Source organism: Pseudophryne corroboree, chromosome 3 (assembly GCF_028390025.1).
Source record: "Pseudophryne corroboree isolate aPseCor3 chromosome 3, aPseCor3.hap2, whole genome shotgun sequence".
NCBI classification, from domain to species: Eukaryota; Metazoa; Chordata; class Amphibia; order Anura; family Myobatrachidae; genus Pseudophryne; species Pseudophryne corroboree.
The window spans coordinates 431,545,456-431,572,689 of NC_086446.1; the positions used below are offsets into that span (position 1 = coordinate 431,545,456).

Consider the following 27,234-nt stretch of genomic DNA (forward strand, 5'->3'; position numbering starts at 1 on the left):
TTCTTCTGCAAAAGCCTGATGAGGGGAATGACCTGACTCAGGCTGGCAGTGTCTGAACTGACTTCACGTGTGGCAAGTTCAAAGGGCATCAGAACCTTGCACAACGTTGAAATCATTCTCCACTGCGCTTGAGACAGGTGCATTCCACCTCCTATATCGTGCTCAATTGTATAGGCTTGAATGGCCTTTTGCTGCTCCTCCAACCTCTGAAGCATATAGAGGGTTGAATTCCACCTCGTTACCACTTCTTGCTTCAGATGATGGCAGGGCAGGTTCAGTAGTTTTTGGTGGTGCTCCAGTCTTCTGTACGTGGTGCCTGTACGCCGAAAGTGTCCCGCAATTTTTCTGGCCACCGACAGCATCTCTTGCACGCCCCTGTCGTTTTTTAAATAATTCTGCACCACCAAATTCAAGGTATGTGCAAAACATGGGACGTGCTGGAATTTGCCCATATTTAATGCACACACAATATTGCTGGCGTTGTCCGATGCCACAAATCCACAGGAGAGTCCAATTGGGGTAAGCCATTCCGCGATGATCTTCCTCAGTTGCCGTAAGAGGTTTTCAGCTGTGTGCGTATTCTGGAAACCGGTGATACAAAGCGTAGCCTGCCTAGGAAAGAGTTGGCGTTTGCGAGATGCTGCTACTGGTGCCGCCGCTGCTGTTCTTGCGGCGGGAGTCCATACATCTACCCAGTGGGCTGTCACAGTCATATAGTCCTGACCCTGCCCTGCTCCACTTGTCCACATGTCCGTGGTTAAGTGGACATTGGGTACAGCTGCATTTTTTAGGACACTGGTGACTCTTTTTCTGAGGTCTGTGTAAATTTTCGGTATCGCCTGCCTAGAGAAATGGAACCTAGATGGTATTTGGTACCGGGGACACAGTACCTCCAACAAGTCTCTAGTTGGCTCTGCAGTAATGATGGATACCGGAACCACGGTTCTCACCACCCAGGATGCCAAGGCCTCAGTTATCCGCTTTGCAGTAGGATGACTGCTGTGATATTTCATCTTCCTCGCAAAGGACTGTTGGACAGTCAATTGCTTGGTGGAAGTAGTAAAAGTGGTCTTACGACTTCCCCTCTGGGATGACCATCGACTCCCAGCAGCAACAACAGCAGCGCCAGCAGCAGTAGGCGTTACACGCAAGGATGCATCGGAGGAATCCCAGGCAGGAGAGGACTCGTCAGAATTGCCAGTGACATTGCCTGCAGGACTATTGGCATTCCTGGGGAAGGAGGAAATTGACACTGAGGGAGTTGGTGGGGTGGTTTGCGTGAGCTTGGTTACAAGAGGAAGGGATTTACTGGTCAGTGGACTGCTTCCGCTGTCACCCAAAGTTTTTGAACTTGTCACTGACTTATTATGAATGCGCTGCAGGTGACGTATAAGGGAGGATGTTCCGAGGTGGTTAACGTCCTTACCCCTACTTATTACAGCTTGACAAAGGGAACACACGGCTTGACACCTGTTGTCCGCATTTCTGTTGAAATAGTTCCACACCGAAGAGCTGATTTTTTTGGTATTTTCACCAGGCATGTCAACGGCCATATTCCTCCCACGGACAACAGGTGTCTCCCCGGGTGCCTGACTTAAACAAACCACCTCACCATCAGAATCCTCCTGGTCAATTTCCTCCCCAGCGCCAGCAACACCCATATCCTCCTCATCCTGGTGTACTTCAACACTGACATCTTCAATCTGACTATCAGGAACTGGACTGCGGGTGCTCCTTCCAGCACTTGCAGGGGGCGTGCAAATGGTGGAAGGCGCATGCTCTTCACGTCCAGTGTTGGGAAGGTCAGGCATCGCAACCGACACAATTGGACTCTCCTTGTGGATTTGGGATTTCGAAGAACGCACAGTTCTTTGCGGTGCTACTGCTTTTGCCAGCTTGAGTCTTTTCATTTTTCTAGCGAGAGGCTGAGTGCCTCCATCCTCATGTGAAGCTGAACCACTAGCCATGAACATAGGCCAGGGCCTCAGCCGTTCCTTGCCACTCCGTGTGGTAAATGGCATATTGGCAAGTTTACGCTTCTCCTCCGACAATTTTATTTTAGGTTTTGGAGTCCTTTTTTTACTGATATTTGGTGTTTTGGATTTGACATGCTCTGTACTATGACATTGGGCATCGGCCTTGGCAGACGACGTTGCTGGCATTTCATCGTCTCGGCCATGACTAGTGGCAGCAGCTTCAGCACGAGGTGGAAGTGGATCTTGATCTTTCCCTAATTTTGGAACCTCAACATTTTTGTTCTCCATATTTTAATAGGCACAACTAAAAGGCACCTCAGGTAAACAATGGAGATGGATGGATACTAGTATACAATTATGGACGGACTGCCGAGTGCCGACACAGAGGTAGCTACAGCCGTGAACTACCGTACTGTGTCTGCTGCTAATATAGACTGGTTGATAAAGAGATGTCGTAGTATGTATGTATGAAGAAGAAAGAAAAAAAAAACACGGTTAGGTGGTATACAATTATGGACGGACTGCCGAGTGCCGACACAGAGGTAGCCACAGCCGTGAACTACCGTACTGTACTGTGTCTGCTGCTAATATAGACTGGTTGATAAAGAGATGTAGTAGTATGTATGTATAAAGAAGAAAGAAAAAAAAACCATGGGTAGGTGGTATACAATTATGGACGGACTGCCGAGTGCCGACACAGAGGTAGCCACAGCCGTGAACTACCGTACTGTACTGTGTCTGCTGCTAATATAGACTGGTTGATAAAGAGATGTCGTAGTATGTATGTATGAAGAAGAAAGAAAAAAAAACCACGGTTAGGTGGTATACAATTATGGACGGACTGCCGAGTGCCGACACAGAGGTAGCCACAGCCGTGAACTACCGTACTGTACTGTGTCTGCTGCTAATATAGACTGGTTGATAAAGAGATGTCGTAGTATGTATGTATAAAGAAGAAAGAAAAAAAAACCACGGTTAGGTGGTATACAATTATGGACGGACTGCCGAGTGCCGACACAGAGGTAGCCACAGCCGTGAACTACCGTACTGTACTGTGTCTGCTGCTAATATAGACTGGTTGATAAAGAGATGTCATAGTATGTATGTATGAAGAAGAAAGAAAAAAAAACCACGGTTAGGTGGTATACAATTATGGACGGACTGCCGAGTGCCGACACAGAGGTAGCCACAGCCGTGAACTACCGTACTGTACTGTGTCTGCTGCTAATATAGACTGGTTGATAAAGAGATGTCGTAGTATGTATGTATAAAGAAGAAAGAAAAAAAAAACCACGGTAAGGTGGTATACAATTATGGACGGACTGCCGAGTGCCGACACAGAGGTAGCCACAGCCGTGAACTACCGTACTGTACTGTGTCTGCTGCTAATATAGACTGGTTGATAAAGAGATGTAGTAGTATGTATGTATAAAGAAGAAAGAAAAAAAAACCACGGGTAGGTGGTATACAATTATGGATGGACTGCCGAGTGCCGACACAGAGGTAGCTACAGCCGTGAACTACCGTACTGTGTCTGCTGCGACTGGATGATAAATAATGATATAAAAAATATATATATATCACTACTGCAGCCGGACAGGTATATATATTATATAATGACGGACCTGCTGGACACTGTCTGTCAGCAGAATGAGTTTTTTATAGAATAAAAAAAAAAACACCACACAAGTGAAGTCACACGACGAGTGTTTAACTTTTTCAGGCAATCACAATATAGTATACTACTAACTATACTGGTGGTCAGTGTGGTCAGGTCACTGGTCAGTCACACTGGCAGTGGCACTCCTGCAGCAAAAGTGTGCACTGTTTAATTTTAATATAATATGTACTCCTGGCTCCTGCTATAACCTATAACTGGCACTGCAGTGCTCCCCAGTCTCCCCCACAATTATAAGCTGTGTGAGCTGAGCACAGTCAGATATATAATATATACATAGATGATGCAGGCATGCAGCACACTGGGCTGAGCAGTGCACACAGATATGGTATGTGACTGAGTCACTGTGTGTACCGTTTTTTTCAGGCAGAGAACGGATATATTAAATAAAACAACTGCACTGCTGGTGGTCACTGTGGTCAGTCACTAAACTCTGCACTCTCTTCTACAGTATCAGCCTCAGGTCAATCTCTCTCTCTCTCTCCTAATCTAAATGGAGAGGACGCCAGCCACGTCCTCTCCCTATCAATCTCAATGCACGTGTGAAAATGGCGGCGACGCGCGGCTCCTTATATAGAATCCGAGTCTCGCGAGAATCCGACAGCGTCATGATGACGTTCGGGCGCGCTCGGGTTAACCGAGCAAGGCGGGAAGATCCGAGTCGCTCGGACCCGTGAAAAAAAACATGAAGTTCGTGCGGGTTCGGATTCAGAGAAACCGAACCCGCTCATCTCTAATAAGCATGAGTGTGGAACTATGGGAGCACCCAGGTAGTCCTGTTACTTATACTATAGGCAGTATTATTATTTGCTATTTTAGGAAGGCATTTACTAAGCAGTGATAAGAGCGGAGAAATGAGCCAGTGGAGAAATGCACATGGCAACTAATCAGCACTGAAGTAACATCTATAATTTGCATACTATAAAATTATACAGAGCTGCTGATTGGTTGATGGGGCATCTTCTCCACTGGCTCACTTCTCCACTTTAATCACTGCTTAGTAAATGTCCCCCTAAGTTTCAACTTCTATTACATTGATGCCAGAAAAGTTGACTTTGTTCTTACTACTCTATGCTATTTTTGTCTGCACTAAGCATAAACAGCCCACTCAGTACAATGGGCTATTACCTAGGGCTTTTCTTAAGCTTAGAACACCCTTCATATTTAGGTACCTATCTTCCTCTGCAAATCTAATTTTTCTGACCTCTGTCAAAGATCAGCTTTATTCTCTCCTAAAAACTATAAAAAAAGGCCATTTAGCATTTTTTTAATTGATGCAGAATCGAGGTTGTTGCTTTACAGTTTTACCTTTTGAACACTTTTCAACAGTAAGCCCCTTCTTCTAATGTTAGTATGTATCTGTTGACAGGGTCGGACTGGCCCACATAGGTACAGGAGAAACACCCGGAGGGCCCCACTTCCTAGGGATCAGGTACCAGACTATGCACTTCAATTATACATATGTTACATTATACTGCACAGGACTATGGTGTATTTTCTACAGTGTATTGCTGTTATTAATCTGGTACATTATCATACATGCACTATCAGTATTTATTGTATTTATTTATCAAGAGACCCAGACCATGCACTCTCTAATGATTAGGCAAACCAATGTGGTGGCTGGCCAAATCCCCTCTAGAGACTGACCACACCCCTAAACATGGGCATCTACCATAGCATTCCCCTGGTAGGCCCTTCATGTCTGTTGAGGAATTCACATTGAGCTTCATGTAAATGAGGCATTCTACACCCAAAAAGCAGACACAATTGTGTTTGTACTGTATGCACGGACCTAAATGCGAATATTCGCCTGTATACTGAGTTTTACACATCTACAGTTTGCAGTCACACTGCCCCTAATCATCTGCATGTGGAAGTAACTATCATCATTATCAACAAACACTTACACAAGCCCTATATCTGAAAAAATAGAAGGTTCTCTGTGTTCTTACAGTCCTACAAATACTGAGTATAAATATGCAGACAGAATAGACCCCATGTCCTTTCTGACACCAGTTCCCGCAATTGAATAGTCAGTACCACTTTTTCTAAATACATATCATTTATTGAAGATTTCATAGTATGTTATCCATACAAACATGGACAAGAAGAGTAAGATGCTCATTTTTGTGGGGGCAAATCTTCAATACAACAGTTAAAAACACTATTTATTAAGGTTCATTAAAATTCATACACACAAACCAAAACCAAAGTGAAACCTAGACATGAAGGCTACATTTTTGTTGAATATTCCCATGGATGTAGTATCACAGTCTTTCAATCATCTACCCAGGGGCAGAACTTCTGGAAACAACGGAGTCAGTTACCGCCGGGCTCTAAGCCCAAAGCATAATCTGTGATAAGCGGACAGCTGTAATAACACATGGGATCGAGGACTTATTCTGGATCCCATGTGTTACTGCGCAATCGCACTTCCTTTTTGGTCAACGAAAATGGGCTGTAACAGTGATAATGATCGGTCATTAATTGCAATATTCAGGAGTTTTTATTGGACAAAAACAGATCGGGGTAATTAGTCCCAATCCTCATGTTAATATATAGAGACATAAAACTAACCCTCCCGTCCTGCAGCCTAACCCTAACCATCCCCCTAGTGCCTAACCCTATCCCTCCTATCCTGCAGACTAACCCTAACCCTCCCCCTAGTACCTAACCCTATCCCTCCTATCCCGCAGACTAACCCTAACTCTCCCCCTAGTGCCTAACCCTATCACTCCTATCCTGCAGCCTAACCCTAACCCTCCCCCTAGTGCCTAACCCTATCCTCCTATCCTGCAGACTAACCCTAACCCTCCCCCTAGTACCTAACCCTATCCCTCCTATCCTGCAGACTAACCCTAACCCTCCCCATAGTGCCTAACCCTATCACTCCTATCCTGAAGCCTAACCATAACCCTCCACCTAGTGCCTAACCCTATCCTCCTATCCTGCAGACTAACCCTAACCCTCCCCCTAGTACCTAACCCTGTCCCTCCTATCCTGCAGACTAACCCTAACTCTCCTCCTAGTGCCTAACCCTATCACTCCTATCCTGCAGCCTAACCATAACCCTCCACCTAGTGCCTAACCCTATCCTCCTATCCTGCAGACTAACCCTATCCTCCTATCCTGCAGACTAACCCTAACCCTCTCCCTAGTACCTAACCCTATCCCTCCTACCCTGCAGACTAACCCTTACTCTCCCCCTAGTGCCTAACCCTATCACTCCTATCCTGCAGCCTAACCCTAACCCTCCCCCTAGTGCCTAACCCTATCCTCCTATCCTGCAGACTAACCCTAACTCTCCCCCTGGTGCCTAACCCTAACCCTCCCATCCCACAGACTAAACCTAATCCTCCCCTTAGTGTCTGACCCTAACCCTCCCCATAGTGCCTAACCCTAACACTGTACTAGATGATCAAAACATGTTATTATGGGCGTATATTGCATGACCGGCGGACAGGAGACTATCGGTCAGCATACCTTCTCCGGGAACCCAGCAGCGGAATGCCGGCAGGGGAAGGGGGTGAGCGCAACAAGCCCCTTGCAGGTTCCACAGATTCTATTCCCACTCTGTGACACCCATGAGTGGGAATAGTCCCTGTTGGTTGGCATGTCGACCATCGGGATTGTGAGGGGGAGGGATGTAAGGGGAGGTAATGTGACTGGTGGTCTCCTGACCACCGGTTTCATAACTGCATCCCTTTATTATTTATGCCAGACTATGAATCTTTTATAAACTATTTCAAAGAAGTGGTACTGTACTGACTATTCATTTTGGGGAACCTGTGCCAGAAAGGACATTGTTTGTATTTGAGCGCTACATACATGCTTGCAACACGCCCTGACTCAAATTACCCTATGTGTGAATGCCCTTTTACTACAAAATAATGTCCCTTAAGCTGCAAGTAAAGATGTGACTGAAATGCATATAACTTGTAATTACCTAAAATAACTCGATGATGAAAACTGTGAGTGCTGAGTTACATAAATGTTATAATGAGTAATTTCTATGTAAAATATGTGTGATGCAAGATGTTCTTTTGGTAAGCCCATTACTCTGTGATGAACTGGCTGTGTCTGTTTATCATGACAACAGTGGCGTATCTATAATGGGTGCAGTGTGTGCAGGGCACATGGGGCCCTGGTTCCAGAGGGGCCACACCGCACACCCTGCACTAATTTTTTTAATACTCATCTCTCCAGAGTCCCCCGGCAATGGCAGTGACAGTGACTCTGAGCACTAGGTGGAGCACATGTCTCCAGGAAAATGGCGTTGCTGCCATTATCCTGCCATTTTGCGCATGTACAGTAGGGAAAATCACCAGTAAAATGGCCACTGCACCCTTTTCCAGGAGACCTGGGCATCACCTAGTGCTCAGAGTCACTCTCATTGCCGCTGCCTCTGCCTGCTAGAAGGAGGGAGCCCGGACAGAGACTACACATGGGCCCGTCCTCTCTTTATACCCCCCTGCATGACAGTGTGGGTTTCCCTGTTATATTGTGACCAGCCCAGCCTGTTTGTTAACATTGTGCTGGATGCGGTTTTTGTGGGGACCTCACACTGTTCATTCTGCAACAAATTTTACATAAGAATTAAACAAACTTACATCCATCTTTAGATAAACCCCATTTTGTTTGTCTTTGCATCAGTAACTCTGTGTAGATAGTTACTTTGTTTATAGTAGTTATATGTATGTTCTTTCCTACTTATCATGTTAAAGAATATTTTTTTATATTCTTTTTTCTCATATTGGGCCAGATGTACTAAGCTTGAAAAGTGATAAATATCACTGTGATAAAGCACCAGCCAATCGGCTCCTAACTGTCATTTTTCAAACACAGCCTGTGACATGGCATTTAGGAACCGATTGGCTGGTGCTTTATCACAGTGATATTTATCACTTTTCAGGTTTAGTACATCTCCCCATTCTTCTTGATAAGATGATTTATCTACTTTGCAGTTACAGATACAAGCCTACATTGCATTTTTGTACAACCATGCTATTTAAATATTTTATCCCACAAAATAAAAACTGCATTCTTGCATTTCTGTCCAACTTTAAGTATGTTAGTGTACTCAGCTGTATAATTTGGATGTATCCATACAGTATTTAGCTAATTCACTGACCTGCTTCCATCAGAAAATGAACATTAATACACACAGCAGACACTGCCATCTTAAGGTGCAGATAAATATTACATCTGTAATAGCAGGTGTCCTTTCTCCAATGTCAGCACTTGTGGTAAAAACAAAAAACAAAAACAAAGATGGCACTGGATTGCTTAATTTTTCATATTTTTTAATGACCTGGACAAATGTTGAATTTCTCTCAAGGCAATGGGGGATATAATGTATCAAGCCTTGGAGAAAGATAAAATGTGAAGTGGCCTATTGCAGTCAATCAGCTTGACTGTAGTCAATCACTTATTTAACACAGTTATACATTTTGTATGCAAAAGAAAGTTTAAAAAAAAATATGAATAAGCTGTAAAGGAATAAATACTTTTATAACATTGCACTTACCTCAGGAAGGATGTCACTTAGTGTTGATACAGACATTGCCCCTGAATTTGCAAGCTTAGAAAAAAAAAAGAATGTTAATTTTGGCATTGTAATACTATGGTGTTCTACAGTATATTGGTGGTCATTCCGAGTCGTTCGCTCGGTAAATTTCATCGCATCGCAGCGATTTTCCGCTTAGTGCGCATGCGCAATGTCCGCACTGCAACTGCGCCAAGTAATTTTGCTATGAAGGTAGTATTTTTACTCACGGCTTTTTCATCGCTCAGGCGATCGTAGTGTGATTGACAGGAAATGGGTGTTACTGGGCGGAAACAGGACGTTTTATGGGCGTGTGGGAAAAAACGCTACCGTTTCCGGAAAAAACGCGGGAGTGGCCGGAGAAACGGGGTAGTGTCTGGGCGAACGCTGGGTGTGTTTGTGACGTCAAACCAGGAACGACAAGCACTGAACTGATCGCAGATGCCGAGTAAGTCTGAAGCTACTCTGAAACTGCTAAGAAGTTTGTATTCGCAATATTGCGAATACATCGTTCGCAATTTTAAGATGCTAAGATACACTCCCAGTAGGCGGCGGCTTAGCGTGAGCAACTCTGCTAAAATCGCCTTGCGAGCGAACAACTCGGAATGACCACCATTGTGTGTACCTAATTTAAAACAAGGGCTGGATTTTATTACATGAGACACATTTCATCCTAAAGGAAATACAATGAAAAAATATTTTTAGCAAATCCCTAGAATCCAATTCAAATTTTATTATTTAATAAATCAAACTCTGGTAACCGGTATCAGCTTCTATTCTATAAAATAAACATTGTAAGTTGAGTGTTATTTGAATATAATACAATGCAACATGAAAAAATATGAAAATGTAGGCCCTCATTCAGCTTCAGTAGCAGGTTTGCGGTTCTAGCAAAACTGCAACTGGCTGCAACTGGCTGCGATCGCAAGCTGCCAGTTGCAGGGTAAGGCCGCCCAGCATGCAAATGTCCGGCAGCGATGTGATCGCAATGCAATTGCACTGCTGATTTGTGGATGCCCCTCTGCCTCTGCAGCCAGGCTGTGAAGGCAGGCGCACGGCGGGCATTTTCCGGGTCACAGCGTCACGTGGCCATCCCGAACCCATCCCCATTTTTGTCACCATGCCCACCCAGGACCATGTCACCACCTTCCGCAGCACCACATCACCACCTCGTACCACCCAGTGAACGCCTCTGCCTGTCAATCAGGCAAAGGCGTTTGCATCAGTGTGGGTCCTGCTCCTGTGCACTGCTGTGGCACATGGGGAGACGCCATCGCAGTTTGATACTTAATACCCCCCCTTAGTTAATTAAGATGATTAGCAGCTACTGGAAAATGCTATCCAAGTCAATTATAACTAATATAAAATTGAAAGGAAAAATATGTATTTATTAAAATTAATCAATATTTCTTTACATAATATAAAGTCATTTATAATTTTTTTTATTTATTTTCTACTCCTAGTTTGGAGATTTCATTAGATTATAACACAAGTAAACTATCCAGCATATATTTAGGCCCAGCAACAGGGGGTGTCAAAGGGGATACTCCTACTGGGCCCGGGGTCAAGGGGGCCCCGAGGATCAAGGACACAGAAAACTAGGCCTCAGCCTCTAGTAATGCTTTTGTAACTGCCCACTCTGCCCCCACCAATTAAGTAAAAAAAAAATAAAAAAAAACAGGTTGCATCCCAAGATTTCTGTTGTCGGCCCTGCATACAGTATATTAATGTGTCAAAGTCTGTGTACTGTATATACAGTAAATTACTGTCTTTAAAAATATGAACCTTAATATGCTTATACCTTTGGTCATTCTTTCTTAAGGAATAGAGATTTCCGCATATCAATTCTCAAACCAATTAGATAAATTGGTTCAACAGAATGAATTTAATTTCTCAAAAAAGATTTGTACTCCATTGAGAAAGTCAAGCAGGTTCTACCATGATTTAGACATTTCTACCATATTAAGGTCTATACAACTAATTATGACCATTTTCAAGCTAAAATTTATACTTTTTGGTGGGGTAAGAGCAGCATCAGTACCCAATACTCAAGTTTTTATACAGATCCCAGTTATGCTCTATGCTTCCCCTGTAACTAACTGTTGCATTCTGTATTTACACTGTGTTAGTGAAACCAATTTTTTAATTCTTACATCGTCTTCACTAGCCAGGAGGTTGAATGCCCCTTCCTCTTGAAATACAGTGAAGGCACACCCAAGAAAAGTAGATGTCAGAAAAAGTGTTGTTGTTTCCTGATAAGAGGGCAACACAAAGGAGTTTGTAGTGTTCTCCGATGGATAAATGGTGTTTTCTCCATTGAATACTTGGGCCTTCAAAATAAATATATAGTGTAAACACATATTTGCATTGATATAGCTTTTTAGATATTTATATATCACAGATAAAAAAGGCTAAACAGGACATTAAGTGTTCATTTAACACATTTACACATTTTATTGTGCAGCTTGTAGGGGCTTATGCTGAGTTGAACACAACTGACCTCCACATCACAGATGCAAAACGCATTCACAAAAAATCTGCCATTGCCTGCATTCACAGAGTTGCAGCCATCACAAGAAAGTTAGGTATACATGACATATAAATACACCCATGCTTTTAGACATTTTTATTATTAGCTTATAGCTAGATTATATATCTTATTTCCTATAAGCATTAATCAAACTTGATCTTCCAAATATGTTTTAAGCGGATTGTTGTAATTTACTTTATTGAGGCTATTTAAGAAGGGGCACCACAGCTTATCTCATTGATATCTGCTCTGATTCCCCTTTTATCAAATGCATAGGAGCATGAGGGACCTCTGCCATATAAAGGGGCATGACTCATGAGAGGGCTCTGAGGAATATAAAGGGGCATGACTCATGAGAGGGCTCTGAGGAATATAAAGGGGCATGACTCATGAGAGGGCTCTGAGGAATATAAAGGGGCATCACTCATGAGAGGGCTCTGAGGAATATAAAGGGGCATGACTCATGAGAGGGCTCTGAGGAATATAAAGGGGCATGACTCATGAGAGGGCTCTGAGGAATATAAAGGGGCATGACTCATGAGAGGGCTCTGAGGAATATAAAGGGGCATCACTCATGAGAGGGCTCTGAGGAATATAAAGGGGCATGACTCATGAGAGGGCTCTGAGGAATATAAAGGGGCATGACTCATGAGAGGGCTCTGAGGAATATAAAGGGGCATCACTCATGAGAGGGCTCTGAGGAATATAAAGGGGCATGTAAAGGGCTTTGATTGTGTGTAAGATGCATGTAGAGCATGCAGAGCAGATAGCATGTAGAGCAGTTTGCATGTAAGGCACATAGCATAAAACAGTTGTATATTGAGGGCTGATATAACCTTACTGCAGATTGACAGCACATCCTTGTCATGATCCATGTTCAGGATCTGAAAATTAATAGTTGGTAACCCTAATACCAATTAACTTATTCATTTGGATACTTCAGATGTGCACACCGCAGCCCTTACAGCCTCCTGGAGCATCCAGGCATCGCTGTAATTCCCAGCATGATGTCATTATGTCATGCACTCAGGTGGCGTGGCCAGCACAGGGTGCCAGGACATCTAGTTCCGGTGCTGCTTGTGCTTACTTGCCTTGCTCCTCATTGCATCAGGAGAAGTGGAACAGCGGTAGAGGAAGGGGTATATATGTAAGGTGTGGGCACATAATAACTTTATAGTTAGAGATGGGCTACGACTGAAGAGACGCCTGTAAGGCACAGTCACAACATGAATGACAGGTATCTGGAGAGATAGGGTCTAACAGCAATTAGCTACAGTGATATTATGTTGTGCAATTTATTGTGATTAGATCTCCGCAACACTCCAAGCTGCATTGCATTGGTTAGATTGTGACAGGCCTCTCATTCTGTCATTTGCTTGTCATTACATGGAATCAATGGATTAGCTTTCATTAACCCAGGGTTTACCGCACGGGAAAAGGCTGTTTATTGAGCAGCTCCAGGTGTGATGTACGGAGCTTTTCCCCATGCAAACCCCACAGATAATTGGCTTCCTCCCTAAAATGTCATTTATCTTTAGCAAGTTAATTTTAATAAATGGTCTTGTCCGTATGTCGCCACTTCATGATATGCTTAAAGCGTGTCCTAATTTGCTTGTATATTAATGGGATGTAGTTATGTGACCGGGGTCAGAAAACTCCCGACACAATACCTCCCCCTACATTCTGCCACCTTACAATCCCGACAGTCGGCGACACCCATGGAGGGGGAATAGAACTTACATTCGCCACCGAGCCTGCAAGGGGCTTTTTGCACCCCCCCTTCACCGGCCATCTCCATTCTCGGATCCCGGCATTGGTATGGTGATCGGCACTTTCCTGACTGCCGGTCACACATACCTGAGCCAAACTAACCATGTAAAGACAGTTCCCCCACCAGCATAAATGGTTCTTTACTGTAATGGCAGTCAAACCAATGACAGTGATGATGGACAGCCCATTAACTGTATCTAAGGAAATTACGTCTCCATCTAAAACTATAAGATTGCATTATAAGGGTGATGAATCTGTGTAATTAATCTGCTTGACAGCTTTTTGGGGTCAGGAAGGAATAAATTTCAGTCTTAGTGAAAAAGAAATCAATTATTAATCTGAGTCATTAATAGAAAGCAGACATTCAGTGGTAGATTCTAAGGGTCTGTTTCGTAATACACTATTTTTAGTTACAGATTGGCCAGTTTACCACCCCTGTCCTCAAGTATTATTAAAAGCAACAAAATTATATCAACAGTGCAAAGAGTGTAAAAAATATGAGAACCGATAGGGAATTTATTTTTATAGCTAACACATTGTAAATGTAGATGTCTCAAGAAAATACTCCTGCCTACTAGGAATGTACATTAGACTCACATTGAACTCTATCTCAACATGTTCTTCTGTCACGGTTGATATTGGAGATTCCATGTAGTGGAGACTTCCAGATTTTCCAAAAGGCAAACTAACTGGACAGGATACAGCAAATTAGTGCAGCAGACACTCATTGTTACAAATATCTGTTCATGACTGCACATTGGAATGTGTTTTGTTATGAAGCACAAGGTGAAGATGATTCGATAGGAATGTACAGTATTTTATACTAAACATGATGGACTGAAGCCAAGTATTCACTGGGCGACCCCCCCCCCCCCCCCCCCAGTTAGCAATCAGCGCTATATCGCTGATTTCTAATTAAGGAAGATCGCCAGTGCATACACACTGAAAGATATAGATGTTCGATCGTTCAGTAACGTCAACCCCCTCACTCCCCGAACATGCAGCTCAACGATATACAGTAGTTAACATTGAGCTGCATGTTTGTAGATCACGGTTGAATGAGAACGACCAGCATGTGCGCATATTGTTCATTGTTTATCCATACACACTGGACGATATGAATAATAGATCTTGCAAAAAAAGATCGTTATCATTCATATCCTGTTTTGTCGCCCAGTGTGTACGGGGCTTTAGTTATTCAGTGACACAGAGCCAAGAATGGTAGTAGCAGTCTAATGTAGGAGAAGAATTACAATTCCACCCTTTAATTAGATTAGATTTATGGCCTACTCTGGCTGTTTGTCTACTTTTTTTCATGGGTCCTCCTACTAGGATAATATAATATACCACTTTTATACAAAATTGTCAGTCTCTATTGGAGTACGTAACAGGTCACTGCTGAAGACCATCTTGTCTGACCTATGACTACCATGTTAAATGTTGATCAATGACTGGGTTTATTCTCATTTTGTGTTTCCATTCCATAGGGTTTATTTCCACTTATACAAAATGGAAGTGCCCTGGTGCATTTAGCATGGGGCTGTTTTGTTGCTACTAAGAAGAGGGTAGGTGGGGGTGGAGGGCGGTGTTTAGGCTCCTTCACAGGCCTTATTCCCATATGTCCATGATGAACACTGTAAATCAGAACTCATTCTGTGGATGGCCTACGTGTGACACTGTAAATCAGAACTTATTCTGTGGATGCCCTTCTATCAGTGCTGCCAGTTCATATTGGAATTGCCTGGTACTTGTTGCGACTTTGCTGCCTGGATCAATTTTGTTTAGCATTAAAACATGTAGGAGAGCCTTTTTGTAAAGGATAAGTTTCTTTATGTTAAAAAACTACTAGTAGATTTCACAGTTATATTTTGTATGGGTGTATTTCCCAGGAACAGGAACCATAGTTGTCTTTGTTCATCACTGTCCCTTATGGTAGAAGTGAAAGTAAATGACTGTAGATATTAGGAGTAGCCTACAGGTCTCATGATGACTTGGCTTCTTCAACAAACAGATTGGACTGTGAACGCTCAGAAAATAAAGGTTAATTGAAAACTTGCCAAGTACCAGTTATTTATATTGTTCCATAATAATTCACAGAATATTTAATCATTCACATCAGTCTCTGATCCATCTTAATTTACAGTCAGAACGCTCTTCCATTCAACACACACAACTGGGTCCATTTTTATCAGTAACCATTTGCACTGTGGGATGTGAACTGGAGTACCCAGTGGATACCCATGCAAACATGAGTAGAACATGTGCTCAAATAGGAACCTGGTTGGACTCAAACCCATGGTCCCAGCATGGTGTGGAAGTAATGCTATCCACTTTGCTGCCGTGAATTTCCAAAGGCACATGTCAGTCATATTCACAATGAGTGTCCAGTCATACACAGTAGACATTCTCCAAAGAGTTCAATAAATCTTAATGTTCTGAGTGTTCGTAGTGAGTTGAAAGTAGCACCAGCATGATGCACCATGGACTCCTTATGATTACTTGCACCTGTCTCATAGATGAGTTTACAAATGATAGCATATATCATATTTTTCTGTATAAGCAAAGCCATCATTTTTTGCACTCATATTTATTTTCTTATAAATCTCCAAAATATATTGTGCCTTTGCAAATAAATGCTTATCTTCTGGCTGGTCATACTTACTGTCTTTCGTGCATAACCTTTTATTAACTTCGCTAAGTATGAAGTCCACTGCTGGGCACAGCTGAAACGTAAAAAGAATTTTTGTAATAAGTTTGATTTATTTTACGTATTGGATGTTGTTCTCTGAGCCTTTGTATTGTAAGTTCAATCATTTGTAATATATGTCCTTTTAGCACTCCTCAATAAAATCTCACAGCTAGTTAGAGAAATATCTTCACAGTGAAATGTGACCGCCAAGTAACGGTGGTTACATTTTTCCTTAGCTGAACGCTGCGTATCACTTATATGTTCACTTTAAATTCCATTAATTGGTAACCTACAAAATGAGGTGAGACACTGGGGCAAATGCAGGATTCCTAGAGGTTTGCCAAAGCTTGATTATAGAGTGTGTGTGGTCCGCCCATGACGAGAGCATAATCAGCAGTTAGCAGATTATAGTATGCCTTATACAAAGCGCAGTGCAGGTACTGTAATGCTTCATGCATTTACAGGTTAGCAATCCCAGGAAACCATCAGATGCAGCTGTAGGTACAGCCTGTCTGAGCTGTATGGGGTTTTCTTCCAGATGTGGGCATCATTCCACAGTCAGAGTCCCCTACTCTGAGCTAGTTCAGTAGACTAGGGGAATCGCCAGAAGAACCGGCCCTAGATAAAAATATATAGAGTGATCTCCTTATGCAGTATTAAGAATTTCCAGTACAGATGGACTATAGCTAGACTTCCCAAAATATGCCTTTAATCTGAGACACCTATGATTTTCACAGGTTCTGTGGCTGATTAAAACCAGGAGAGATGCAGACTTGAATTTAGCCAGCCAGAGATCCTGTGTAAATCATAGGTGTCCCGGATTAACCCCTTCAGTGGTATGCACGGAAATCTTCCAGGGTAGCCATGCATACTGCTAGTACTGGCTGAATTCCTGGGGACAGCCATGCATCTTGGGAATCAGCATAAGCTATTATGGATTTAAGCTAAGCTTGCCCCCTGGACTCCTATTGACCGGGGGCGGGCTTAACGGTATAATACTTCCAACTACCAAAATTTCTGAATGTCCTCTTTCCTGCGCTCCCCTTAATTGAAAAAAACAAAAAAGGGAATCTCTACTTATCTTAAACCAGATGTTTCTCTACAGCCACACCACACTGGATACGCCCAATCTCATCTGTTCTAGGAAGCTAAGCAGTGTTGGGCCTGGTTAGTACTTGGATGGGAGACCACCTGGGAAAACATGGTGCTGTCGGTTCCAGGCTGATTACAACAACTGGTGGCTGATCACCTAGACGAGGAGAGGACGAGGTGCCCATTGCTTGGAGCTGATTGTCCCCAGGGACGTTGAAACATCCATACAGCCATAAATTTGGTGCACTTCAGAAATCCAAAATCTGGTAGGAAGCCACCCTCATACATTTTTGGATGTAAAGTGTTTTTTTCATTATCTTTCCATGTGATGAAGATTTTATTACTGGATTATTCCTGGACTATTGAACAGATATTTTATCATAAATACTTTGGTCACTAGACTCCATATGTTGGAAGTGATTTTCATTTAAAGTTAAAAAGTTAATACACGGGGGGTGTGGCCTAGCTAGCAAACTGTGCAGACGTGCCTGCTATGAGCTCCTACTAGCCCTATTATATATATGCTTTTTCCCCCGGCATCTCTACCTCTTCCCACCCACCCGCTGCTGCCCACCGGGTTCGGGACCCGGAGAGACCGGGGAGGCGCCCACCCGCTGTATTTTTACGTTGAGGCCTCCACCCAGCACCGCAGCCGGGGCCTCGAGTTTGGGACCTTCCCGGGCGCGGGCTCCGTGATCGGTCCGCGGGCACAGTGAGGTCCCCGGCAGCTCCCCCCAGCCTCACATCCAGCTCCCCATCCGCCTCCTACCTGCTCCGGGTCACCCGGTGCAGCGACAGACCCCGGACCTCCGATCCCCGTCCTCTGGAGCTGCGGCAGCGGCTTCCCGGCCCCTGCACCCAAGTTGACGGCGGCCATCTTGCAACACCCGGCCCTCTCATCAGCCGCTCCGTACAGCTCCCCCCAGCCTCACATCCAGCTCCCCATCCGCCTCCTACCTGCTCCGGGTCACCCGGTGCAGCGACGGACCCCGGACCTCCGATCCCCATCCTCTGGAGCTGCGGCAGCGGCTTCCCGGCCCCTGCACCCAAGCTGACAGCGGCCATCTTGCTACACCCGGCCCTCTCATCAGCCGCTCCGTACCGCTCTCACGGGTGGCGGCTGTGCCCCGGGGTCCTGCTGCTGCATAGGTGCCCCCTCCACAGTGCAGCTGTGCGGTCCTCTACATTTCTGGGAGCCCCCTGCAAGTCGGGGCCTACGTGGGAGCCAGAGACCATGGCCTGGAGTAGTTGTGCTGCCCCATTAAGAGGATCCTGCAGGAGGGCATGACCTGACCTGGTCAAGATTTTACACTACTGATCTGCTTGAACCGCTGCTGTCCCCAGCCCAACTTCCGGGGGCGAAGCAAGCTAGTATGGCCGTTTTTTAATAGAACTCCTCTGACAAGCACAATATACCCCTAATAAACCTCGTTTTCTGCGGGACCCATCACTGGAATTCCCACACCATATTGTCATCGAGGTTCTCCTGCACATAGAGATACCTGTGGTGTGGAGGGGGACCGAGGAGGACCGTGTATTACCCCGGAGTCAGGCCCTCAGACGAGACGGCCATCGTGAACGCCAGCATGGCGCGAATCTCCTTCTGCCATTGACCCCTGAGATTGACCCTACAGCCCTAGCGACGACTGGGTGTGGACCCGGCGTGAATCACTGGCGGGGGAGAGACCTGGGGACTGGGCTGGTGCTCGGCTATCTTGATCCCGCTGACACCCACGAACTGCACACCGCCGCTGTCGGGGACCCCCCTGCCTTGGGGAGATCATCGCGACCCGCCAGCTGGAGCGATGCGGCTACCCTTCACCTAAACCCTGCATGTTTGTAGCAACACCAACGGACGCTGGAACACTGCAGCCGCGGACATCGCCACCGTCGTATCCCTGGGCTGGCTGGATGTAACACAGACCTGTGGATGCCCCCAGTGCTGCCACGAGGATACATGACCCTGACTGGGTGTTTGCTCCGTCTCCCACCCGACTGACCCTCCTTTACTGCTCTCGCCCAATGCTACGCAATATCTCTGAACACAAAGACGACTACGGAGTGTCTGGACTCTGAAACAGTATCCTGCTGCGGGGTCAGAGTGAGCACCCATACCAAACCCATCGTGGCACTCCTGCCTGATCTGCAGATCCACGCTGCTCTGATATTTACTCCCCCCCCAGGTACTAATACTGTCTGTGTGACCCCATTTTTGTTTTATTTTATTTATTTATTTTTTTCCTCTTCTTCCTTACCACTAGCACTCCTTACAACTGCCTACACTCCTCCCTATACTTTAATCCGTTCCCTCCTTACGTGTACTCCATACCCCCCCTCATGCTCTCCCTCCCCATCCAGTGATCCCTCCTGCACCTTCTTTTTCTCTGATATTCTTAAAGAGCCTGGACGACTGGACCATTATTGTGTCCCTGCTCTCAAAGACACGTGAAGTAAGCTGCTCTGAACTGCACTGTGCTATCCAAACTCCAACTGCTGTTTATATTTAACCAACTGAGGGTATGAACTGTCCTATATACGTAAGAGACACGCTTCTGTCCTCTTAAATTGCAGGACTATCACAACTGTTATTATTTTTCTATTTCTATTTTTTTTTTCTTCTTTTCTTCTTTCACCTATATATATCTGTGCACAGCCGGCGTGCTGAAATACTGAAACTCTCTCCTGTGATTATATTGCCAGCTAGTGGCCGGTCTGAAAATACTTGTTGTAAGATTCACAGTGCTGCACTATAACATTGGAGAAAAAATATTTATAATCTATGTGATTCACTTGACGTTACTGTGGGTCATATCCTTTAGACCCTAATGTTAGTGCTTCAACTACTACTCAGATTATTGTACAATCTCCTAGACACACCCACTGTTATATTACGCTCAGGGTCATTTCTATTTTAGTATTTACTGCTTGATTTTATTTAAGATGTGACCTCGCCGATTCTCAGGAGAGCGGTCTCTCTTCTATTTAATAATATCAACCCAGGGCTGAAACTGTTTTATCCTTGATACCTTGGAGTTAGGGTCTCTTATCTTTTTGCTTGGTATGTGGACAAGTTCCTTAACAAACCACTGTCCTCACTCCCACCCAGAACTACTCGTACTATGGTTAACCCCAAAAAAACGCCAGCGAAGCCTGGCCCTTCTCCGCCCTCACCGCAGGGTAGCTCCTCTCCCGTACATGCAATGGGGGAGAGTGGAGGTCCTATTGCATCGCCCTCGGACGTGGCATCATCATTACTTAATGTGTTAATGCCAAAAATAGAGGAGAAATTTGAATTACTCATGCCCATGATAGACGAAAAATTTAAAAATTTCCTCCCTAGAATTGAGGCTAAATTTGATCAACTTATGCCTAAAATTGATAAAAGGTTGGATAAATTACAAACGTCCTTAGACTCAGCTCTAACCTCCTTGACTGACCATACTAATAGATTGGATACACTGGAACAAAGGGTTAGTGACGTTGAAGATTACTTAATTGCCACACGGTCGTCCAACTCCTCTACCATGGCCTCCTACCAAGCGCTTGTCGACAAGGTAGACGACTTAGAAAACCGACATAGGCAGTATAACCTCCGTTTTGTAGGCATCCCTGAACAGATTTGAGGGTCGGCCTTGACAGATTTTATAAGTATACGGCTGGTTGAGGCGCTCAACCTCCGTAGTGACATGGACATCACTCGCATTGAACGAGCCCATAGGCTGGGCCCAGAGCGTGATGGACCTGACAGGAGACCCCGCCCAGTAATTGCCAAATTTCTGGACTACCGTGACAAAGAGAGGATCCTCACGGCTTTTAAACGGAATCGTGATCTGGTCGTTGAGGATCATCGGATCCTCATTTTCCAGGACTTCTCCGTCGCGGTGGCCCAGAAACGTAAAGAGTTCTCACCGCTCTGTAAGTTCCTAGTGGACAACAACAAGCGCTTCGCATTGTTATACCCGGCAAAACTAAAAATTACTGAGAATGGGCAGACACTTATTTTTGACAATCCGACCGAGGCCCGGGCCCACCTACAACTGACTCGTTAATCTAGGAACTCACCTAACTGATTGTATTTAGGTCCCTGTCCTCATTAATGAGCCTATATGGCTTACTGGAATTGAGACGATATGCTCTCCTGACTTTGTGGTAATCGATACCTTTGGATTTACCACTTATATGTTACGCCTATAGTTGGTGTGATGTTTATTTTCCATGTTTGGTACTGTTTCTGTCCATGCTTGCCACCCACTGAAACGTTATTCAGGGGCTGGCGTGGTGTTTGTTTGGATGGGAAAAAGTTTGAAAATTTTCTTTTGAAGCTGGAACTTTCATGGTTATACTCACTGTACATGGTTTTATTTTCTGTGTTGGGTCCGGATCTGTGCCCACTGCGCGCCCTTGGGGTTGGCCCTGCTCGCTGGGACAAGGGTGACCCCATGTATAATAATTGTACCCGTATCTACACACACCCCCTGACAGGTATAGGATGACGACTCATCATCCTGGACCACGTAACCCTACCCAACAACTACCCTGTTCCATCAAAATTACCTCATGGAATGTGGGGGGTCTCAACACCCCAATAAAACGCAAAAAAGTGACCTCCGCCCTTAAAAAACTAAGACCTGATATTGTCTATGTTCAAGAGATGCATTGGAGGAGGGGAGAGGACTCCGCTCTGCGGGATGGGTGGATAGGAGATTGCTTTTCTGCGCCTTACCGTACCAAAGCACGGGGAGTGGCAATAGTCTTGGCGCGACACCTCCCCTACACTATCTTAAATACAGACCTAGACCCGGAGGGCCGCTATATTCTTATGGACATCCAGATATATGATGCTAGGTTCACTCTGATCAATTTGTATGCTCCTAACGTTGATCAACCAGCTTTTTACCAACGTATCTAGCAACTCCTCCATAGTAGAAGTAATCACGAACTCATAATAGGCGGTGATTTCAACACAATTTTAGATCCTTTGATCGATAAATGCCCGACCCCGGCGAACCGGATGGCCCCTCAGTGGCGCCAGATTTCTAGATTACTCGTGGATCATTCTTTAATTGATCCATGGAGAATGTTTAACCCCACGGATAGGTCTTACACATTCCACTCGGCGGTCCATGGGTCCTTCTCTCGCATAGACTATATACTGCTGTCCACGCCCTTACTCTCTGACACCATAGATACCCAGATAGGGGATATTGCAGTTTCCGACCACGCACCAGTGTCAGTTACGCTCAATACCCGACCTGTGGGCTCACGCCCATTCTTCTGGCGGTTCCCCTCTTACCTCTTCCACTCAGAACAATTCAAAAGGTTTCTCAGATTGAAGTGGGAGGAGTTTTCGGATGATAATCTGGAACATTGGGATAACCCTGTTTTATTTTGGGAAACGTCCAAGGTGGTGATGAGGGGACACATTATGTCATATGTAGCGAACAGAAATCGGGTAAACAAGGCACAACATGATGACCTACTACACACTATGCGGACACACCTGGCAGCATATATCTCAGACCCTACTTCCCTCACTCACAACACCTATATTGAATCACGCCGACTGTATGATAGTTTCTTAAAAACACAAGCTCAGCAAAAGCTGGACTACACTAAACAAAAATACTTCCGCTGGGGAAACAAAACGGGAACTTTACTGGCAAACATGACCAAGAGCTTCAAGAGGCGTGGACACATATCTACTATACTTGACAGTCGCACTGATACACTGCACACTAAAACTGCGGACATTATACGGACATTCCAGAACTATTTCCGTCAGCTTTACGCTCCAACACCACATGACTCGGTCTTGTCAGATAAACTATTAGATTAGGCGAATCTCCCTTGCATAACACCCTTACAGAGGGAAGATCTCGAGAGAGCAATCACAGAGGAGGAGATTGCTAAGGCGATCTCTTCTATGCATCTTAACAAATCGCCGGGACCGGATGGTTACTCCATAGAATACTACAAACTCTTACATCATGATGCCATCCCAGCAATACATGCCTTATATAAACATATCCAATCAGAATTTCCTACGTACTCCACTTTCAACCAGGCTTTTACAACTCTTCTACCAAAACCCAATAAAAACCTTTCCCTACCATCCTCTTACCGGCCCATCACGCTTTTGAACGTTGACTTCAAAATCTTAGCTAAGATAATGGCAGACCGGCTCCAATCCTTTTTAGCGTCCATGCTCACAGACCACCAACTGGGCTTTACCAAGGGCAGACACTCAGTAAAGGGAATCCGCACTGCCATAGCTGCAGTAATGGCGGCAAACCTCCAGACGGATACCCCAAATATGCTTCTAATCCTAGATGCAACTAAAGCATTTGACATGGTTTCTTGGCCCTATCTACACGACATACTAGAGAGGAGGGGTTTTGGACTAACATTCCAATCTCTAATAAAAATTTTCTATACCCAACCAAACACCTCACTACTGATTAATGGGACAAAGGGGGATAAAATTGAGCTTACCAGAGGGACGAGGCAGGGTTGCCCCCTCTCGCCCCTACTCTTCAATCTAGCACTAGACCCCATGTTGCGGGTACTGCAGAATTGGTCCCAATTTAGGGGCATTAATGTTGGAATGGAGGAGGTTAAAATGTCGGCATTCGCCGACGATGTCCTCTTGTTCCTATCGGAACCAAGGGGGGCCCTGGGACCGCTGATGGAGCGTATTAGGGAATTTGGAAGGGTATCGGGATTCGAGGTCAACTTTGAAAAATCCACGGCCCTATATTTAAAGCCAGGCTATGCACGCCCGGCCTGGTTCAGAGAAGCCACAGTTGGATGGACAACTAAAGCGATCACTTATCTAGGGGTACAAATCCCAAAAAATTTGGCAAACCTATATAGCCTTAATCTAAGACAAATCATTCGCAGTATGAGGGAAGACACTGAACGTTGGAGACATCTTAAAATATCGTTTTTGGGCAGAGTGAACCTGGTGAAAATGATCCTATTTCCTAGGCTTTTATATCCATTGCAATCCCTTCCTATTTTACTTTCTAGAAATGCCACGACAAAAATCAACAAAATAATACGTACATTCATTTGGAATGGTAAGCGAGCACGAATTAGCTTGGTAAAATTACAACAGCGTAGACACAATGGAGGTGTAAATCTCCCCAATGTATTGGAATATAGTCACGCCTCCCACTTACGCTATTTGAGAGATTGGCTACATGGAGGGAATATGTACTCCAACACGGTCTTAGAATCCGCCTTTCTGGGTGGTGGTAGTATGATCTCCTTCTTGCATTTACATGAGGAAGAAATACCTGCCTCGGTTCGAGCGAACCCACTACTAATGTCCACTCGGAAAGTCTGGCATGTCCTGCGACGTAAATGCTCCCTGAATCCACATGCGTCCCTTTTCCTCCCCCTAGTCCGCAATAATCGTTTTCAGGACGGAAACGCGAACCATCCTTTCACTCTTTGGGAACGGCATGGTATTACTTCTATACGACAAATTATAAGTGGTGAATCGCAAAAACCACTCACGCTGGTACAGGCAGTGGCACTCTTCCCAATACTGAATACGTTCCCCTTAGCATACTTACAAGCTCAACATTATGTAGCTACTGTCTCTAGATTATTATCCCCACAGGACTATGACAATCCGTTGGATAGGTTGTTGCTGGCTGGGAACCCCTCTTCCAAGGCGATCTCTACTCTTTACTCATTCTTACATACGCCCTTACAATATACTGATACAACGACGGGAATGGTGCAATGGACAAATCATTTCCCGTCCCTTTCTGTAACGAACTTGCTGAAGCATCTTGAATTATCCATTAGGCTGATACCTGCTGCATCCTACACCGAACTCTTTCTAAATATATGGCATAGAACATACCTGTCACCACACCGTAGACATCTAATGGGTTCATTAGAAGACGCGTCCTGCCCCAGATGCGGAAATCAACGAGCTGAGTTGTTTCACTGCCTATGGGAGTGCCCTATAATCCGGAGATTCTGGGTCCAAATATGGAGATATGTTACCCAACACCTAGTTAACTATGTACCGCTTACCCCTGAATGGGCAATATTTGGCATGATGCCGGAAGGCACTAGGGTGGCACAGGGTGTTAAAAAATTATTGATGATAATCTCAGCAGCTGCCAAAAAATGCATTTTACAGATGTGGATACAGCCCTCTGCCCCGCCATTATCACTTTTTCTAGGGAAGATCTTTCACATTTTCAGAATGGAATGGCTGGAGGCTTCCCTACAAAAGGAAAAGTTCACTATAAAATTTTTCGAAACATGGGAAAGCTACATAGAAACTCTATCCCACCCGTTAAAGGAACAAGTGTGGAAATGTTTCCACAATATTTTATGGTACGAAACTAGAGTTTATGAACAGGACCCCCCAATTTCATTTGTGGCTGGTTAGCTTAAGGGGGAATATAGCACCCTGTCATAGGGGGGAGTGGGTGTGGGTGTGGGCATGGGTCCGGACTCATTATATTCTGTTCATTTTTAATATTTGAAGGAAACTTTACTGTGATTTATATATGTATGCTGGTCCTAACAACAGAATACAATGCTAATTTGTCTCGATTATATGACAGACCAGTGTTCAATGTTCATGTGATGGATCTTATCAATCATATATATCAATGTACTTTGATGTGACTCTTTGATATGCTTCAATTGAAATAAAAAAAGTTATTTAAAAAAAAAAAAGTTAATACACTAGATTGTATTCCTGACTTCTCTTTTACATGTACAACTTCTGAAAAACATACACCTTTATTGACAATACATGGGGGTATAAAGATTGTGGAAAACTGAGAGAAACATCTGGTTTAAGATAAGTAGAGATTCCCTTTTTTTGTTTTTTTTCAATTAAGGGGAGCGCAGGAAAGAGGACATTCAGAAATGTTGGTAGTTGGAAGTGTCTTTTCTTGGGGTGAGGGTAACATCCCACTTCTGAGTGTCCATTGACCTGCAGCTTGGTAGCGCAATTTCTTTATGGTGTGAAATCTCTGTATTTTCTTAACGGTATAATAGCTTATGCTGATTCCCGGGCGCCGTTCCACGCGGTTCTCTCCGGAGAATCAGCCAGGAATTAGCAATGACGCTAATGATTCCCATGGGTGTTCCCATGTGGGCGATCGTCCCTCTTCACCTCCCCACCAGCACCTTAATTCCTGTATCCCTGTATTGAAAAACACACCGTTGGTAGGTGTATATTTTTTAAATAAAAACCCATTGTGCAATTAGCACTGACACCGGCGATGTCCGCGGGTGATTTCCCGTGGGCAATCGCCCCTCTGCACTCCCCCCTGTACTTTAACCCCTGCACTTACTAAATTTAAAAACACACCGTGGGAGGTGTATATTTTTTAATAAAACCCTCCAATAAAGGGGTTAAAGGGATGTTATGGCAAGTCTATATATAGCAGTGTTTCCCAAACTCAGTACTCTGGGACCCCTAACTAGGCTGACCATACTATCACTCATGAATTACACAGGTCCTGTCACTGGCAGACTTGAAGCCTGCATTTCACCTGGTTTAGATCAGCCACAGGACCTGTGTAATCCATGAGTGTCACAGTATAAAGGGATAGTATGGTAAGCCTACTGTTAGGGTCTCCTGCCCTGTGCTGCCACGTCGTCATGGCAACCGGGAGACAAGTGCTAGTGGAGTAACCTGAGCGCAGCTGATACTCCGGTTCGGGTCTTTTGCTGTGCAGTGGTTATAGGCTCTGTGCACGGCAGGGGATCCGGTGCTGGTTTTTGTGCTCACAGTCTGTGAGGTCTGAGTGGGGCGTGGACAGCACCTGCTTTATAAGGCCTCTTTTCAGGGTAAGCAGATGCTGCTGAATCTTTGTTGGTTAGTCAGTTCATGAAAGTTAGCCAGTACTGTGTAGCTTTGTATTTGTTTGTTGCTTACTGCAAATAGGCCTGGGGATTTGGTATTAC

At 44.5% G+C, this 27,234-nt stretch overlaps 1 protein-coding gene and 1 pseudogene across 1 annotated transcript in view; one reads left to right on the plus strand and one right to left on the minus strand.

The window, feature by feature from the left end:
* BPIFB6 (BPI fold containing family B member 6) overlaps positions 1–27,234 on the minus strand; it is a 181,899-nt gene that overhangs the window by 21,555 nt on the left and 133,110 nt on the right. Inside the window, exons 6-9 of the mRNA XM_063963591.1 lie at positions 16,165–16,225; positions 14,100–14,191; positions 11,356–11,532; positions 9,185–9,238 (exon numbers count right to left, since the gene is read on the minus strand). Coding sequence (XP_063819661.1) covers positions 9,185–9,238; positions 11,356–11,532; positions 14,100–14,191; positions 16,165–16,225 — 384 coding nt within the window. The remainder of the gene's footprint in view (positions 1–9,184; positions 9,239–11,355; positions 11,533–14,099; positions 14,192–16,164; positions 16,226–27,234) is intronic.
* On the plus strand, positions 17,289–17,407 carry LOC134893657 (5S ribosomal RNA; annotated as a pseudogene).